Source organism: Tenrec ecaudatus, chromosome 18, assembly GCF_050624435.1.
Source record: "Tenrec ecaudatus isolate mTenEca1 chromosome 18, mTenEca1.hap1, whole genome shotgun sequence".
Classification (NCBI taxonomy): Eukaryota; Metazoa; Chordata; class Mammalia; order Afrosoricida; family Tenrecidae; genus Tenrec; species Tenrec ecaudatus.
The window spans coordinates 18,872,842-18,889,590 of NC_134547.1; the positions used below are offsets into that span (position 1 = coordinate 18,872,842).

The 16,749-nt window shown below is 61.3% G+C and overlaps 2 protein-coding genes across 2 annotated transcripts in view; both read left to right on the plus strand.

Moving 5' to 3' along the window:
- The window catches only part of PRX (periaxin), a 17,356-nt gene extending 11,126 nt beyond the window's left edge, over positions 1-6,230 (plus strand). The window contains exons 6-7 of the mRNA XM_075537241.1: positions 1,693-1,889; positions 2,447-6,230. Coding sequence (XP_075393356.1) covers positions 1,693-1,889; positions 2,447-6,097 — 3,848 coding nt within the window. The 3' untranslated portion in view covers positions 6,098-6,230. The remainder of the gene's footprint in view (positions 1-1,692; positions 1,890-2,446) is intronic.
- A 2,942-nt stretch (positions 6,231-9,172) lies between these two features.
- HIPK4 (homeodomain interacting protein kinase 4) lies at positions 9,173-15,903 on the plus strand. Its single transcript, XM_075537947.1, has 4 exons — positions 9,173-9,637; positions 11,747-12,103; positions 13,742-14,599; positions 15,742-15,903. The coding sequence occupies exons 1-4, from the start codon at positions 9,173-9,175 to the stop codon at positions 15,901-15,903; spliced, it is 1,842 nt and encodes a 613-aa protein (XP_075394062.1).
- Positions 15,904-16,749: the final 846 nt, after the last annotated feature.

The window sequence follows — 16,749 nt, forward strand, 5'->3', positions numbered from 1 at the left end:
AATCCACCAGCTACTCCGTGGGAGAAAGATGAGGCTTTCTACTCATGTAAAGAGTTGGTCTGGGAAACCCACAGAGGTAGCTACACCCTGTCCTATAAGGTCACCAGGAGTCAAAATCCACTTGGTGGCAGTGAGTTTTGAGGGAGGACTACAGAGAGGCTGGTGGTTTCCAACTGCTGGCCTTGCGGTTAGTCCTCCACACCACCACCAGGTAGGCTAGAAAACCCAAGCAGAATGTAATAAGAATTTGGATGGATCTACATTCTATGTGGTCTTACATTGAGATGTATGGCAAATTATAAAGGTTCACTGTTTAAGAAAATTATTAGGGGAACAAAAAGGGATAAGGGAAGGACATATCTGGAGGACTTTATAGCTCTGGTGGCGTAGTGGTTACACACCAGCCGCTCCTCAGGAGAAAGATGAGACTTTCCACTTGGAAAGTTAGTCTCAGAAACACGGAGCACAGTTCTGCCCTGGCCTATAGGGTCTTCATGAGTCAGAACGGACACATGGCAGTTGAGTTTAGATGTTGTGTTTTGGGGTCCTGGTGCGTGAAGAGCTTGGGTTTTGTTCTGGAAGGGGTGTGAGGAGAGGAGGGACAGGAATGGACCGTATGGAAATGCTGTGACAACAGTCACGTGCCGGAAGCAGGAAGGCCAACCAGGAGACAATTGTGATGGTACGAGACTGAGAGGGTGATGCTCAGGCTGGTGTGCATGGAGGTGAAGAATCGGCTTTGGAAAGGGGAACGTAGGTGAAGGCAGAGTCTTCCAAAGTGGATCTGTGGTGGGATGGAGAGAGGGGGGTTTCTGGCCTGAAAATGGAGTTGGTTGTGTACAAAGGTGAAACATGGGTAGGAGTTGGATTGGAGAGTCCAGAAACGCAGTTTAGATCTGCTGTCTCCTGGATACTCAAGCAGTGTTGTAGAGGAACCTTCTAAGGGAGCGGAGTGTGTGTGTGTGGGGGGGGAGAGTTGGGCTGGAGAGGGACACTAGGGTGTGGTCAGCATCTTGATGGGTCTCTAGAGCATGGGGAGGCAGCCTGCAAGTGGACAACCTGACTTCCAAAGGACTGGACCCCTTTAAGAGGTCAGGTCCGCTGCGTGGAGATCCAGCAGGAAGCAGAGGGTGGCCTCCTGGAAGCTAGCGAATGATGGCGAGAGGAGGTCCCATGCTGAAGGCTTGGCCATCAGATTTAAGTCAGCAGCAGAGGTCCCAGCCTGGAGCTGTCCTGGTGTTTGTTGGTGGGTAGCAAGGAGGAGCTAGAGATATGACTGGAGCAAGCTCACGAGAAACGGGGCCAGTGGTCCACTCAATGCATTTTGCTGTGAAGGTGAGCCGACAGACCTTAACTGGGATTGGGGACAAGAGGGCCAAGGAGAGAGTACAGTGAGCCGCCACAAGAGTCTGGGAGCCTGGGCAGATGGAGGGAACCTTCTAGAAGTTCTTTTCTGAGTCTGTTGTCGCTAGTCATGGAAACAAGATCAACTTAAAGTTGAGGATGGGGACGGTGACAGGGTGCGGCCATCGTGGGCGTGACCCTGCGCCGAGCAACCCCAAACTGGGCGGAGAGTTGTGTGACTCCACTTCCGCTCTGGGTGGGCGGGGCGCGCTGGCTCCCGACGGGGGCGGAGCCGGGGATGCTCACGCCCTGCTCCCCCACCCCTGCCCTGCCCTGCCCTGCCTGCAGGGGACCAGCTGCTCAGCGCACGCGTGTTCTTCGACAACTTCAAATACGAGGATGCGCTCCGCCTGCTGCAATGCGCGGAGCCCTACAAAGTCTCCTTCTGCCTCAAGCGCACTGTGCCCACCGGGGACCTGGCACTGCGGCCCGGGACCGTGGCTGGCTACGAGATCAAGGGCCCGCGGGCCAAAGTGGCCAAGCTGGTACGCGTGCTGAGCCCGGGCCCGGCCCTGGACTGCCCCGGCGACCCCAGCTCCGCGCCGTGAGCCCGGCCCCAGAGAGCACGGGCCATGCTCGATACTAATCCTACCGCTAACCTCCCCTCTCTGGCCCCTTCCTTTTTCCCTGATCTCTTCCCCGGGTGGGGACCCCACTCACTCCAGCCCAAGCACACACCTGGGCAATCCCCAGGCCTGACCTGGATGGAGGATTAGGATCCCGAGGGCCAGCTTGAAGGTCACTTGCTGTCAAGTGACCCAATGGCACACTTCTTTCCAGCTCCGTGCCTCAGTTTCCCCATCTCTAGGATGAGGGTGCTGCAGAAAAGCCTGGGTCAGGACCTGCCAGTCTTGGGTGCCCATTGCTAACGGAATGTCTTTGCCCTCCGAGACCGTATCAGTGATGCCACAGGCAGGGGAACGGGGGTGTGGTCTTAGGGCGGTAGCACATCTCCATCCTGGGGCCAGCCAGGTGGGGCTCCTGGTGTCCCCTGTGGCCTCCCAGTGTCCCACCGCCTCCCGCCTCTCTCCTCTCTCCCCAGAACATCCAGAGTCTGTCCCCTCTGAAGAAGAAGAAGCTGGCCATGCCTGGGTCCCTGGGGGTCCCCGCTGACCTGGCCCCAGTTGACGTCGAATTCTCCTTCCCTAAGTTCTCGCGCCTCCGCCGGGGCCTCAAAGCTGAGACTGTCCAGGGTCCGGTCACAGCTGCCCCCGCCCGCCACCGCCTGCAGCTGCCCCGGCTCCGGGTACGCGAAGTGACTGAGGAGACCCAGGTTGCCCGGCTGGCTGCTGCTGCCCCTCCCCGCAGAAAGGTTAAGGCGGAGGCAGATGTGGCAGCCGGAGCCCTCTTCACAGCCCCCCAGGTGGAGCTCATTGGGCCCCGGCTACCAGGAGCAGAGGTGGGGCTCCTCCAGGTCTTGGCCCCCAAGGCGCCCACGGAGGCAGCCCCCTCAGTGGAGGCAGCTGGCGGCTTTGCCCTCCATCTGCCAACCCTCAGGCTGGCGGCCCCAGCTGCACCTGCTGTGGAACCCACAGCTGTGGGGGTCTCGGTCCCTCAAGTGGAGCTGCCCACCTTGCCTTCGCTCCCTTCGCTGCCCACCCTCCCCTGCCTGGAGAGCCGAGAAGGTGCCGTGGCAGTGACGGTGCCCACACTGGATGTGGCAGTGCCCACAGTGGGGGTGGACCTGGCCTTGCCCGGCACAGAAGTGGAGGCCCGGGGCGAGGCACCCGAGGTGGCTCTTAAGATGCCCCGTCTCACTTTTCCCCGATTCGGGGCTCGGGCCAAAGAGGTTGCTGAAGGCAAGGCGGCCAAGGGGAGCCCCGAAGCCAGAGCCAAGGGGCCCAGACTTCGAATGCCCACCTTTGGGCTCTCTCTCCTGGAGTCCCGGCCTGCTGCCCCTGAAGTGGAGAGCAAGTTGAAGCTGCCCACCATCAAGATGCCCTCCTTTGGCATTGGGGTGTCAGGGCCTGAGGTCAAGGTGCCCAAGGCTCCGGAAGTGAAGCTCCCCAAAGTGCCCAAATTACCCGAGGCGACCCTACCTGGCGTGCAGCTCCCGCAGGTGCAGCTCCCCAAAGTGTCCGAAATCAAAGTGCCCGAGATGGCCATGCCTGATGTGCCACTGCCAGAGGTGCAGCTGCCGAAGGCTCCAGAAATGAAGCTCCCCAAAGTGCCCGAGATGGCCTTGCCGGACATGCACCTCCCAGCCGTGCAGCTGCCCAAAGTCCCGGAGATGAAGCTGCCGGAGATGAAGCTCCCCAAGATGCCCGAGATGGCCGTGCCCGACGTGCGCCTCCCAGAGGTGCAGCTGCCAAAGGTTCCAGAAATGAAGATGCCCGAGATGAAGCTCCCCAAGATGCCCGAGATGGCCTTGCCCGACGTGCCCCTCCTGGAGGTGCAGCTGCCCAAAGTCCCCGAGATGAAGCTGCCTGAGATGGCCGTGCCGGATGTGCGCCTCCCAGCGGTGCAGTTGCCGAAGGTTCCAGACATGAAACTCCCGGAGATGAAGCTCCCCAAGATGCCCGAGATGGCCATGCCTGACGTGCCCCTCCTGGAAGTGCAGGTGCCGAAGGTGTCGGAGATGCGGCTGCCAGAAGTGCAAGTCCCCAAGGTCCCGGATGTGCGGCTCCCCAAGGCCGCGGAGGTGAAGCTGCCCAAGGCTCCTGAGGTGCAGCTCAAAGCGGCTGCGGCCGAGCCGGCCGAATTTGGCTTTAAAATGCCCAAGATGACCATGCCCAAGCTGTTGAAGCCGGGCTCCCCACCACAAGGCAAGGCAGTAGAGACAGGAGCTGAGGTCTCTGGGAAGTTGGTGACCCTTCCCTGTCTGCAGCCAGAAGTGAGCGGCAAGGTCCGGGGGGCTGCCCCATCCCTCACACTGCCCTCGGTGGAGATAGACCTGCCAGGAGCCCTCAGCTTGGAGGGCCAGGTCCCAGCAGGCGCCGTACAGAAAGTGGAGGTGACCCAGGGCCCTGGTGTGGCACCCGGGATGGGGCAGGTGGGCTTCCAGATGCCCTCAGTTGAGATCATCACTCCCCAGCTGCCCACAGCAGAGACAGTGGACGAAGCACAGCGAGAGGTGGCAGAGACCAAAGGAAAGTCCTCCTCCAAGTTCTCCCTGCCCAAGTTTGGACTCTCGGGGCCCAAGGTGGCTAAGGGGGAGGCGGAGGGGGCTGCACTAGCCACTAAGGTCAAAACGTCCAAGTTTGCCATCTCCCTCCCCAAGGCTCGAGCTGGGATGGAGGCCGAGGCCAAAGGGGCAGGAGAGGTGGGCCTGCTGCCTGCCCTCGATCTGTCCCTCCCCCAGCTCAGTCTGGATGCCCACCTTCCCTCGGTCAAGGTCGAAGGGGCCGATGTCGATGTCAAGCTCAAGGGTCCCAGGTTCGCCCTGCCCAAGTTTGGGGTCAGAGGCCGTGATGTGGAGGCTGGAGAACTAGTGCCCGGGCCGGCGGAGCTGGAGGCCAAGGGCTGGGCTTGGGATGGGAAGATGAAGATGCCCAAGTTGAAAATGCCCTCCTTTGGGCTGGCTCGGGGGAAGGAGGCAGATGTTCAGAGTGGGCGGGTCAGCCCAGGGGATAAGCCGGAGGCCACTGCTAGGCAACTTAAGCTCCCGGAGGTGGAGTTGGTCTCCCTGGGGGCAGAGGGGGAAGGTCACGGCGAGGGGGCAGCAGCAGTGAGTGGGGTAAGGCTCTCTGGCCTGCAGGTCTCCACCAGCAGGCAGGTGGTCACAGAGGGCCAGGAGGGGGCACTTAGGATGTCCCCGCTGAGCATCTCCCTGCCCCAGGTGGAGCTGACTGGCTTTGGAGAGGCGGGACTGAGTGCCCCTTCGGGGCAGCAGATCGAGGAGGCAGAGGGCACAGCAGGCTACAGGGTGCAGGTACCGCAGGTGGCCCTGTCCCTGCCTGGCGCTCAGATGGCCAGTGGTGAGTTGTTTGTAGGCGAGGGCGTGTTCAAGATGCCCTCTGTGACCGTACCCCAGCTAGAGCTGGACGTGGGGCTGAACCGAGAGGCCCAGATGGGTGAGGTGGCCTCAGGTGAGGGCGGGCTGAGGCTGAAAATGCCCACATTGGGGGCTGGCGCTGGGCTGGGGGCTGAGGGGGTAGAGGAGCACTCTGCAGGGGCGGAGCACTCCTTCCGCCTCTCCTTGCCTGAAGTGGAGCTCTCACCGCCCGCCGTGGGCAGCCACGCCGAGTACCAGGTGGCAGAGGGCGAGGGTGACGCCGGGCACAAACTCAAGGTGCGACTGCCCCGGTTTGGCTTGGCCCGAGGCAAGGAGGCTGGCGAGGAGGGTGTCAGGGTCAAGAGCCCCAAACTCAGGCTGCCCCGCGTGGGCTTCAGCCAGGGTGAGGCAGCCGCCAGGGAGGGCTCCCCAAGCCCTGAGGAGGATGAGGAGGAGGAAGAGGGTGGTGGGGAGGGGGCCTCAGGCCGCCGAGGCCGAGTCCGGGTCCGCCTGCCCAGGGTGGGCCTGGCCGGCCCCTCCAAGCCATCCAGAGCACAGGAGGGTGAGGCCTCGCTCAAGTCCCCTGGCGGAGAGAAGTCACCCAAGTTCCGCTTCCCCCGGGTGTCCCTCGGCCCCAAGGCCCAGAGCCAGGACCAGGAGGAGGGTGGCTTCAGAGTCCGCCTGCCCAGTGTGGGGTTCTCAGAGACGGGGGCTCCAGGCCCTGCCCGGATGGAGGGGGCCCAGGCTGCGGCCGTCTGAAGCTCCTGGCAGAGGAAACCCACCTCGTTTCTCCCCACTCCCACCCCATCCCCCAACCTGTCTTCTATGTGAAATAACTAGCACTAACCCTGACCAGGGCGGGAGGTGGGGCGACTGACCAGGGCCGGGCCGGGAGGGGCATGCGTGCTGCAGCTTAGCCTCGCCTCGTGAATAAAGTAATTCTAGAAATAGTAGCTCATGTCATGGCCTCTCCTCTGTGTGTGTACGTGTGGGCGTGCATGTGCGATGGACAAGGAGGGTGGAAACCCAGAGGGGAAGGGGAAGGCGAAGTCAAGGCTGGCTAGAGGGGAGCCTCCAGGGCAAGGGAAGCATGGGCCACCTTTGGCCTGAGATTTGAGGAGACTTTGGAGGCAGGCACAGGTGTGGTGGACCTGTCCTAGCCCCTGTGGGACCCTTCCCCCTGGTGGGGGATCCACCTGTCCAGGAGAGGCTTACTGTCTTGGGGACGGTCTTCCCCATCCACGGCCTCATCCTGGTGCCTCCCCACCACCAGCAAGGGTGCAGCCTGCCCCTCCCCTTCCAGTCTGGCTGGTTTGGGTGCCCATTTCAGGCCCCGCCCAGGAAGGTCCCGCTGTCCCGCTAAGAGCTGCCTCCTGCCATGTGATTTTGTTACTGGGGCCCTCAGGCCCGGTCAGAGCCAAGCCACACCCATTTCCCCAGGTCCGTACATCTGCCCTTCCCACTGTCTTCAAATCTCTGTCCTCACTCACGGCTTCTTCCATCCCTGGGAATGAGGGCCACCTCCAGCCCCCTACCTCCCCCTACCCCAACACCCACTCAGCCTGCCCTTCCACTTAGGACCCCGGTCTCTGCCCCAGCACATTTTCTCTCCGTCCCCACCAAACAGTCAGCCTTATCACCGCTAATGAAGCACCCCTTCCAGGTGCCCCAGCGCTGGGTGGGTGGGGTCCCCTGAGACCACTCTGGGGCCCCCGTACTCCTGTCTTGACTTCTCAGGACCCATCCCTTTTCCAGAAAAATCTCTCCTGCCTCCCTTTCCTGTTTCCGTCCTACCCTCCACGGCCACACCCCTCCCTCCCAGGGCCTCCACTAGTCACCTCTGACAGCTTCCAACTCCCCAGTCCACCTGGGAGGTCCCGGGCCAGAGTCGCTGCCGGCTCCACGGCACCCCCGTGTGCTTCAGGATGGAACTGCTCCATGGGGCTTACTTGGGGACAATCGCTGCCGAAGTGGCCGGTCAGGCTCGGTGGGGGTCTAATTTTTAGGCTCAGGACAGGGTGACCATAGGAAAACCCCGCCCACAGCCACCGAGACAATTCAGATGGAGACTCTTGATGGCCCTGCCTTTGCAGGGCTTCTAAAACTAGCTTTGAACCGTACACAGCCTCACCTTTCTCCTCTGTGCCTGCTGGTGGGTTTGAATGGCTGGCCTTGCAGCCCAGTGCCTCACCCACAGCACCACCATGGCTCCTTTGGAGCGCGAGAAAACGTTCCCTGAGTGACGCTCCACTCCATAACACGGAACTATTAAGATTAGCCAACCTGAGGAGGCCCTTCTGGTTCCTACTTACTGCATAAGCTGCAAAACAAGGCTTTCTACTCCCATGAACCGTTCCTGTCTCGGAAGCCCACCAGGGAAGTTCTACTCTGTCCTCGTGGCTTTGGGTTTGGGAGGATTAGTGGCCTGCTGGCGCTGTCTGGTAAGCGCTGGTCTGCTGGCTGCAGTGTCTGCGGTTCAAATCCACCAGGGCCTCCGAGGCAGAAAGGAGAGGCCGTCTGCTCCCGTAAAGAAGGACCCGACACGAATCAGTCATGCTGACAGCGGTGGCGGGGTTGGTTTTGGGGGTGGAAGGATTAGGTAATGCATTGTGAAGCACCACGGGAGTCTGGGCTGCTAACTGCAAGGTCAGTGGTTTGAATCTACCAGCCGCCCCACGGAAGAGAGATGAGGCTTTCTGCTCTCCTAGAGATGTACAGTCTCGGAAACCCACCGGAGCAGTTCTGTTCTGTCCCACAGGCTCGCGACGAGTCGGAATGGGCTCCGTGGAAGCTGAGTTTGGTTGGGGCCACGTTCGACGTATGGTTAAATGTATCGGTGTTCCATTCCCTACTCCCATCTCAGCATCTTCTTCCCAAGGCTGCACATGGGCCTTGTCCAGGTGCTCAGCATCACGGACCAACTCATCTTCACACAAACTGGAGCCCTGCACCTCATCCTGATGGCACCCACCCCCCGCAAGCCCCCAGTCCCTGCAGCCTGTATGCTAATGTCTTATCCACATGCTCCCACCCCAGCCTCCTTCACAGCCTCAGGCTCCACATTCTCATCCCCTGCCACTTTCCCTTCTTCAGAGAGTGGTTTTCTGACCCGCCCTCCCTCCCTCTGAGCCCTCCCATGACTCCCCAGTGCCCTCGGAATAAAGCCCAGACGCCTCTGCCTGGCACGTAAGGCCTTGCATAGCCTGGCCCTGCCCCCCAGACTCACCATGGTGGCCACTAGCTGCGGCAGGTGTCTTTGGGACATAAACCAACACACTGAGATGCTCCCCCCGCCTCTGTCCCTGCACCTCACTAGCCAGGAAAACCTGCCTGTCCTCACTTGGCAGCAGGCAATCCCCGTTACCTGTATGCCCACGGTCTGCAACTGGCTACCTCTCCCCATGGACCCCTTCCCCTGGTAGCCTCCCCAGGGTTCCGCCACTGGGTGGGGGAGGGGACCTCGGTCCAGCACCCCGCCCCCCATTCCAGCCAGGTCTCCGACAACAGAACCAGGGCCACTCAGCAACGCTGGAGCCCATTCAGGGGGGGGGGGTGTCCAGGCCCCCTCGTCCCAAGCCAGGGCTTCGGGGGAGGGGTGTGGCCTCTGTCAGACTCGCCGTGTGGCCGAGGGGGTAGGGGGCTGCCAGGGAGGTGGGGGCGAACTTCCCACGAGGAGGCACGAGCGCTGTTCTATTCCCCCCACTGGGGGGGCCTTGGGGCCAGCTGCGGCAGCGGTGGCGGCGGCGGCAGCGGGGGCAACGGGGCGGGAGGCCTAAGCGACAGAGCCCGTTGTGGGGGCTCAGCGGCAGGGCAGGGGCCGGCCCCCAGGGCACCATGGCCACCATACAGTCCGAGACCGACTGCTACGACATCATCGAGGTCCTGGGCAAGGGCACCTTCGGGGAGGTGGCCAAGGGCTGGCGCCGGAGCACGGGCGAGATGGTGGCCATCAAGATCCTGAAGAACGACGCTTACCGCAACCGCATCATCAAGAACGAGCTGAAGCTGCTGGGCTGCATGCGGGGCCTGGACCCCGAGGAGGCCCACGTCATCCGCTTCCTGGAGTTCTTCCATGACGCGCTCAAGTTCTACCTGGTCTTCGAGCTGCTGGAGCAGAACCTCTTCGAGTTCCAGAAGGAAAACAACTTCGCGCCCCTCCCTGCCCGCCACATCCGGACCGTCACCCTGCAGGTGCTCCGAGCCCTGGCCCGCCTCAAGGAGCTGGCCATCATCCACGCCGACCTCAAGCCCGAGAACATCATGTTGGTGGACCAGACGCGCTGTCCCTTCAGGGTCAAGGTGAGCCCCTCCTCCGGGCCCCTCCTGGCTGCCCACTCTTGGCCATCTCCTGGCACAGGGATGGGGGGCAGGGGGGAGGGGACTTCCTTGCCCCAACTCCAGGTCTCACCAACTCTCCTCATCTTCCGTCACCCCCGTTGCGCCCTGCCCTGGCCCCCAGGCCTTTCTGTCCTTGTCCCCGTCCTGTCTCAGCCCCTCTGGTCTAGTCTTCCCCATGGGACTGACAGTCCAGAGTTCCCAAGAGGAAGGCATCTGCTGTGACGTGGGAGAGGAGCCCCGGGGTGCAGTGGTGACACGCTGTGCTGGGAGCCACACGAGGTCAGCCGTCTGAACCCCCCGCCGCTGCTCAGGAGCAAGAGGAGGCTGTCTGTTCCTATAAAGATCGACAGTCTCAGAAGCCCACAAGGGCCGCTCCAGGTGGTCTGATAGGGTCACCGTGAGTCAGAATCGACTGGAGGGCAGTGAGCTCTGGCTGTGTAAGGAGAGGATGCAGCAGGGAAAGAGGAGGGGGTGGGATAGTCAGGTCCCTCTGCTTCCACCGCAGGGTCTTTGCTAGGCAGCCTGCTCCTGCTGCCCACGCCCCCTCCCCCAGGACCTTCCTCAAAGACCACCTCCTCCACAAGACCTCCCCGTCTGCCCCCACCCACGGTGGGCCCTCTTTCCAGTCACCCCACGTCTCTCCTGGTTCTGCCGGGACCCTCCTTCCGCTGACAGGTCTGTGTCGTCGTCCACAGGGGGCGGGGGCTGCTGGTGTGAACTAGGAGCATCCTGAGGGCAGGCTGGGGGGTGGTGGGCAGCTGTCTGGGGCATTGTCACACCCCTGATACCTCCCTGTGTGGGCCTACAGTCAGTGCAGCCTGGACATCTGTCAGGGACAGAGACAGAGACATCTGTCCGGGAGACAGAGGAGACAGGGCTGAGCCATGGCGCCTGATACTGCGTTTATGGGAAGAGCAAACGCTGGGCACCTGGGGGGTCACTCAGTGCCCCCCTGGACTGCGGCCACAGAAGTCCGGCCTCAGAGTCCATGCTACTGCCTCCCACAAGTGGATGGGGAGGGAGGGAGGCTGGATGGAAAGAGGAGATGGGGACCAGCACAGAGCTGGAGAGGGAGGGAGGCATAAAGGCTTCCCATCACTCAAGTGACCCCCAACTGGGCAGTGAGGACAGAAGGGACCTGGGCTTCCAGGGCACCGAGCCGTCTAGAGGGTGGAGATGGAGAGCTCGCTGTCTGCCAGTGAGCAAGAAGATCCACAAGGATCCACCCTCCGCACCCCACGAGTGAGCGCATCACTCCATCCCTGAGATGCGCCCGCACGGTTTCTTCTGTTGGGAACGTTATGGCTAGAGGAAGGAGCCCAGGGGCGTTGTAGGTTAAGCATCAGGCCGCTAACCGAGAGGTTGGCGGTTCAAACCCACCAGCTGCTCCGTGGAGAGAAAGATGAGGCTGTTTGCTGCCCGTTAGATGTTTCGTCTCAGAAACTCCCTGGAGGGCCGCGAGGAGTCAGAAGCAACTGCAGGCCCCTGCGCTTGCCTTTGGCTCGATGATCATTTATGCGTTCTGATTGGCAGTTCCCCAGGCTCCAACTCTGGTGGGGCAGGGAAGGGGTGGGGCCTTGGCTTAAGTCACCACCCCACCCACTGCCATCGAGTCCCTGCCCTCTAGAGGGCTTCCAAGCAGTCCATCCTTATGTCTGAGCAGCGATCCTGGAACTGACTGCTCAGTGCCTAACCTGCAGCGCCACCAGGGCCCTTGGTGTTGACCGCCAGAGGTGCTTAAAGTCATGGGAGGGGCTGAGCTGCGAGGGCACGCGAGCTCAGTCCAGTTGTGTGCACAGAATAGACTGGGGGCGGGGAGACCGTCCCCTCCCATTAGTGTGGGGAGGAGACCTCCCAGGGCAGGAACCAGAGCTGTGGGCTAGGTGAGGCGCCAACAGGGGCCAGTCAGATTTGTGGATGGGCAGACAGGGCGTGAGGCACAAGACACAAGACAGAGGTCAGAGGAGGCAGAGACTCAGAACCAGACAGCCCTCCAGCATATGAAGGAGGACATTGGTGAGAGAGAGCGGGGAGGCCCCGATGCCTGACTGCCCCACTGCCCACCCACAGGTGATCGATTTTGGCTCGGCCAGCATCTTCAGTGAGGTGCGCTACGTGAAAGAGCCCTACATCCAGTCCCGCTTCTACCGGGCCCCCGAGATCCTGCTGGGGCTGCCCTTCTGCGAGAAGGTGGACGTGTGGTCCCTAGGCTGTGTGATGGCCGAGCTGCACCTCGGCTGGCCCCTCTATCCCGGCAACAACGAGTACGACCAGGTGCGCTACATCTGTGAGACCCAGGGCCTGCCCAAGGCCCATCTGCTGCACGCCGCCCGAAAGGCCCACCACTTCTTCAAGCGCAATCCCCACCCCGACGCCACCAGCCCCTGGCAGCTCAAGTCCTCGGCCGACTACCTGGCAGAGACCAAGGTAGGGAGGAAGGTGGGGGTGAGGGCAGTCAGCATGGGGGGCCGCCACCCGGAGAAAAGCTTCCGGGAGGACGGGAGACTGGGGGTGCGGTGGGTAGAGGGCAGCAGTATGGGGCCGTCACAGCCAGAGAGAGCCTGCTCACTCCCTCCCTGCCATCGAGGCGATGCTGACCCATAGCGACCCTACAGGACAGGGTGGACCTGCCCCTGTGGGTTGCAGAGAGCTAGGTGGGATGGCAAGAGGAGCTGGGGATTGGACGCTCAACCCAGGGTCTGTTTTAGCAAGACAGATCTGAATGAGACTTCAGGGACCTCCCCCATAGGGACCACCGTAGCCGGGAGCCGTCAGGAAAGCAGACTGGTAACTGTAGGTCAGTGGTTCAAACCCACCAGCCGCTCCTCGGGAGAGAGGCGAGGCTATCTGTTCCCAGAAAGAAATGCCACGTCGACAACACTAGAGGTGGCTGAGTCTAAGCGGACTCGATGGCAGTGGGCGTTTTGGACCTGGCATCCAGAGGGATCTGGGTCTCACCCCAGAGAAACAGTGCGGGCGCAGGCTGAGTAGGAGAGCTGCCATGGAAACAGGGATCCGAATGAGACCCCAGATGGGAGTGGAGGTTTAAGGCATCATTTCTGCTACCATCATGGCTGTGGTCATCAAACATATGCAGCAGGAGGGCTCTGAGTTAGACAGCAGGGAAGACTGGCGGGTGGGGTGGGGCTGGAGGCCGCTCTGTAGCCCCACGGCTGGGCCGTGTCACACTCAAGTCGAGCACAGCGACAAGGGTCTGAGTGTGGCCTCAGGCCCAGGTCTGGGAGCTCTGGGATCAGGGCCACCGTAGACCAAAGGGATCTGGAGTGGACTCCGGGCTTTCAGACAGCCCCTCCACTCATCCTGGCAGGGGCTCTGGGGAGGGCTGGTCTGGTGAGAGGCCAGTGAGAGGCAGGCCTGGGAGACACCCCTGAAGGGCTGAAAAACACCCCCACGCGCGCTCCTGCTTCCTGCAGCAGGGGCGCTTCGGCTTAGACTAGAGAGGCATGGCCCTCCCAGCAGCAAGCAAGCTCCAAGGCAGATCCAGGGCAGGACCGGAAGTCAGGGATCAGGTGTGTGGGCTCTGTCCCAACAAGGGAGCGCTAACTGAAACCACACTTCCTACCGGCCGAGTAGAACGCTCCCTGTGCGTTTCCAAGGTGGTCAATCTTTCCAGGAGCAGGAAGCCTCCTCTTTCTCCTAACGAGCGGCTGGTGGTTTAGAACAGCTGACCTTGTGGCTAGCAGCCCAACGTGTAACCCACTACGCCACCAGGGCTCCTTGGGCTAGCCCACCAAAACACCAGGCTCACTGCCACTGAATGGAGGCCAACTCAGAACGACCCTATAGGATCGCCCCTGTAGGTTTCCAAGACCGACTCTCTACAGGAGTGCAAGCCTCCTCTTTTCCCTGTGAAGCGATTGGTGGTTTTGAACTGCTGACCTAGTGGTGTGCAGACCAGGGTGTAACCCAGGCCTAAGTACACAGGCTTCATGATGGCAAAAGAGCTTAGGGTCCAGTGTGGTGTGGTGGCCAGGGGGTCCCCTGTGGGGGACCCCAGCAGGAAGGGAGGAGGCGGCAATCCCGGGCTCTCCTGTTCCCTGTCAGGTGCGCCCGCTGGAACGCCGCAAATACATGCTGAAGTCGCTGGACCAGATCGAGACGGTGAACGGCGGCATGGCGGCCAGCCGGCTGACTTTCCCGGACCGGGAGGTGCTGGCGGAGCACGCGGACCTCAAGAGCATGGTGGAGCTGATCAAGCGCATGCTGACGTGGGAGTCACACGAACGCATCAGCCCCAGCGCAGCCCTGTGCCACCCCTTCGTGTCCATGCAGCAGCTGCGCAGCGCCCACGAGGCCACGCGCTACTACCAGCTCTCGCTGCGCAGCTACCGGCTCTCGCTGCAGGTGGAGGGCAAGCTGCCGGCTCCCGCTGGGGCCGCCGGGGCTGAAGGGCCCCCCTTCTACCCGCTGGCCGAGGAGGAGGAGGCGGCTGCGGCCGTGGGCCTGGGCAGCGCGTCCGGCAGCGGGCCCTTCTTCTGTGAAGAGAAGGCGCCGGGCGTGCAAAGGGCCATCGATCAGCTGGACGACCTGAGCCTGCAGGAGCCCGGCCGGGGGCTGTGGGGCGAGAGCCGAGTGGATGTGGTCTCTGATGTGCTGGCCCCGCTCAAGGCAGCTGGCCCTGGGCGGCGGGTGCCCGACTCAGGGCCTGAGCCCATCCTGGCATTTTATGGCAGCCGGCTGGCAGGCCGCCACAAGGCCCGCAAGCTGCCCGCAGGCTCCAAGTCTGACTCTAACTTCAGCAACCTCATTCGGCTGAGCCACGCCTCGCCTGAGGACGAGGCGCCCTGCCGGGGCGGCGGCTGGGAGGAAGGTGAGCACCGAGGGACCTCCGCTGAGCCACCCGCCATCCTGCAGCGGGACGGCGACGGGCCCACCATCAAGGAGCTGGCCATGGACGCTGAGGTATACCAGGTGGCCAGCAGGGTGTTCTCAGCCGGGGGTCTCCCTCAGTGTCCCAGGAAGGGGGACATCATTAACTAGGCCTTGTCTCTCACCTCCATTGACTAGCTGCTGGCTCAGGGCTAACACACTAACCCATATTCAGGGTGTGCAGAGACTCAGCTCATACTAAGCCCCTCTAAGGACTGAGGCTAAGTATACACTATCCCACACTCAGGACTAAGGGTCAGCACACACTATCCCATGCTCAGGACTAAGGCTCAGCACACACTATTCCACTTAGAATTAAGTCTCAGCACACACTATCCCACTCAGGAATAAGACTCAGCACACACTACCCCACACTCAGGACTAAAGCTCAGCACACACCACACAATCCCACTCAGAATAAGACTTAGCATACACGATCCCAAACTCAGGACTAAGGCTCAGTACACACTATCCCACTCAGGAATGACTCAGCACACACAATCCCACACTCAGGACTAAGGCTAAGCACACACTATCCCACACTCAGGACTAAAGGCTCAGCACATACTATCCCATTCAGGACTAAGGCTCAGCACACACGATCCCACTCAGAATAAGACTCAGTACACATGATCCCATACTCAGGACTAAGGCTCAGTACACACTATCCCACTCAGGACTAAGGCTAATCACACACTATCCCACTCAGGAATGAGTCAGCACACACAATTCCACACTCAGGACTAAGGCTCAGCACACACTATCCCACTCAGGCATAAGACTCAGCACATACGATCCCACACTCAGGAATAAGACTCAGCACACACTATCCTACTCAGGAATAAGACTCAGTACACACTATCCCACTCAGGAATAAGACTCAGCACACATGATCCCACACTCAGGACTAAGGCTAAACACATACTTTCCCATTCAGGAATAAGGCTCAGCACAAACGATCCCATACTCAGGACTAAGGCTCAGCACACAACAACACTATAAGGATATGACAAGGCTCAGCACATACTCACCAACCCCCAGGACACATTCCAGTCTCAGCACACACTAGTTCACCCCAGGAGGCAATGAGGGCTTCAAACCTACAAAACCATCCTCAGGAGACGACCCAGAGTTGGCGGGGAAGGGGAGCTGATCACCTCCCTTCTCCTCCCCAGAGGCCGGTCGCAGAGCTCTTTGATGCCAGCAGCTGTCCTGAGGAGTGGCTGAGTGACCCGGACTGGAGCCTGGAGGGTGTCAGGGTACCACGGGCTCAGGGCCTGCCAGCCCGCCACCCCCGGACAACCAGCTTTCTGCAGCACGTTGGCGGGCACCACTGAGGGTGACCCCACCCCTGCCCATCACGGGGGCGGCACTGGCTGGGGCAGCATTCCCCTCTCAACCCACACTGTCCTCAGAGTCACCCCCAGAACCCACAAATTATTCTTCCAGAAAGTTTGTTATCCAGAAACGCCCTGTGCCTCTTGCCCACGGCACGTGCCTCCACATCCCCCGCCACTCCGGAAGGCCTCGGGTCAGGCCTGTGGCCTCTTCGGCCAGAGGGACGCAGGGAGGAGGCTGCCCCTGCTTGCCCCAAGCAGGCCCTTGCCGGGCTGCCTCTGCCTATTTCAATAAAGAGCTGTTTAGCAGTCCTACCTCATCGCGTCCTCCCTGCCCTGTCCTGGGCGTCCAGGGCCCTGGCACCACTGGCCTGTCGTCGATGACACTGAAAGCCGAGACTAAGCTCAGCACACACTGGCCATTCTCCTCGATCCGTGTCTAGGCCAGAGTCACTCCGGCAGGACGCAGTACGTGCCCGTGGCTCGGACCTGGTGTCGGGCATATCATCTGTGTTCCATGCCGGGGGCTTGCTGGGCAATCACTTGTGCGCAGACACAGGGTGACAAGCTCACAAGCATGCCTGGTGCATGCTCCACATTCAGCACACACCAGCAGCCCACCCCAGGATATGGCCCGGGCCTCGCTGACCTACACTGGCTACCTCGCGAGAACACCCTCCATGTGGGTCCCCATCCCTGGCTCCACACGCACCAGGCCACGCGGATCACACGCAGCGGCTTAACCTAGATGCTGAAGGTTGAGCACACGCATGTGGGACAGGTGTGGAGGTCTTCGCACACGACAGGCTCATGGCAGGCTGTGTGGATCAAATGTTGAAGGATTAG

Coding starts and splice junctions, on each gene's coding strand:
- HIPK4 (XM_075537947.1), top strand. CDS start 9,173: ATGGCCACCATACAGTCCGAGACCGACTGCTACGACATCATCGAGGTC. Junction 9,638..11,746: donor GCTGTCCCTTCAGGGTCAAG/GTGAGCCCCTCC, acceptor GCCCACCCACAG/GTGATCGATTTTGGCTCGGC. Junction 14,600..15,741: donor AGCTGGCCATGGACGCTGAG/GTATACCAGGTG, acceptor TCTCCTCCCCAG/AGGCCGGTCGCAGAGCTCTT.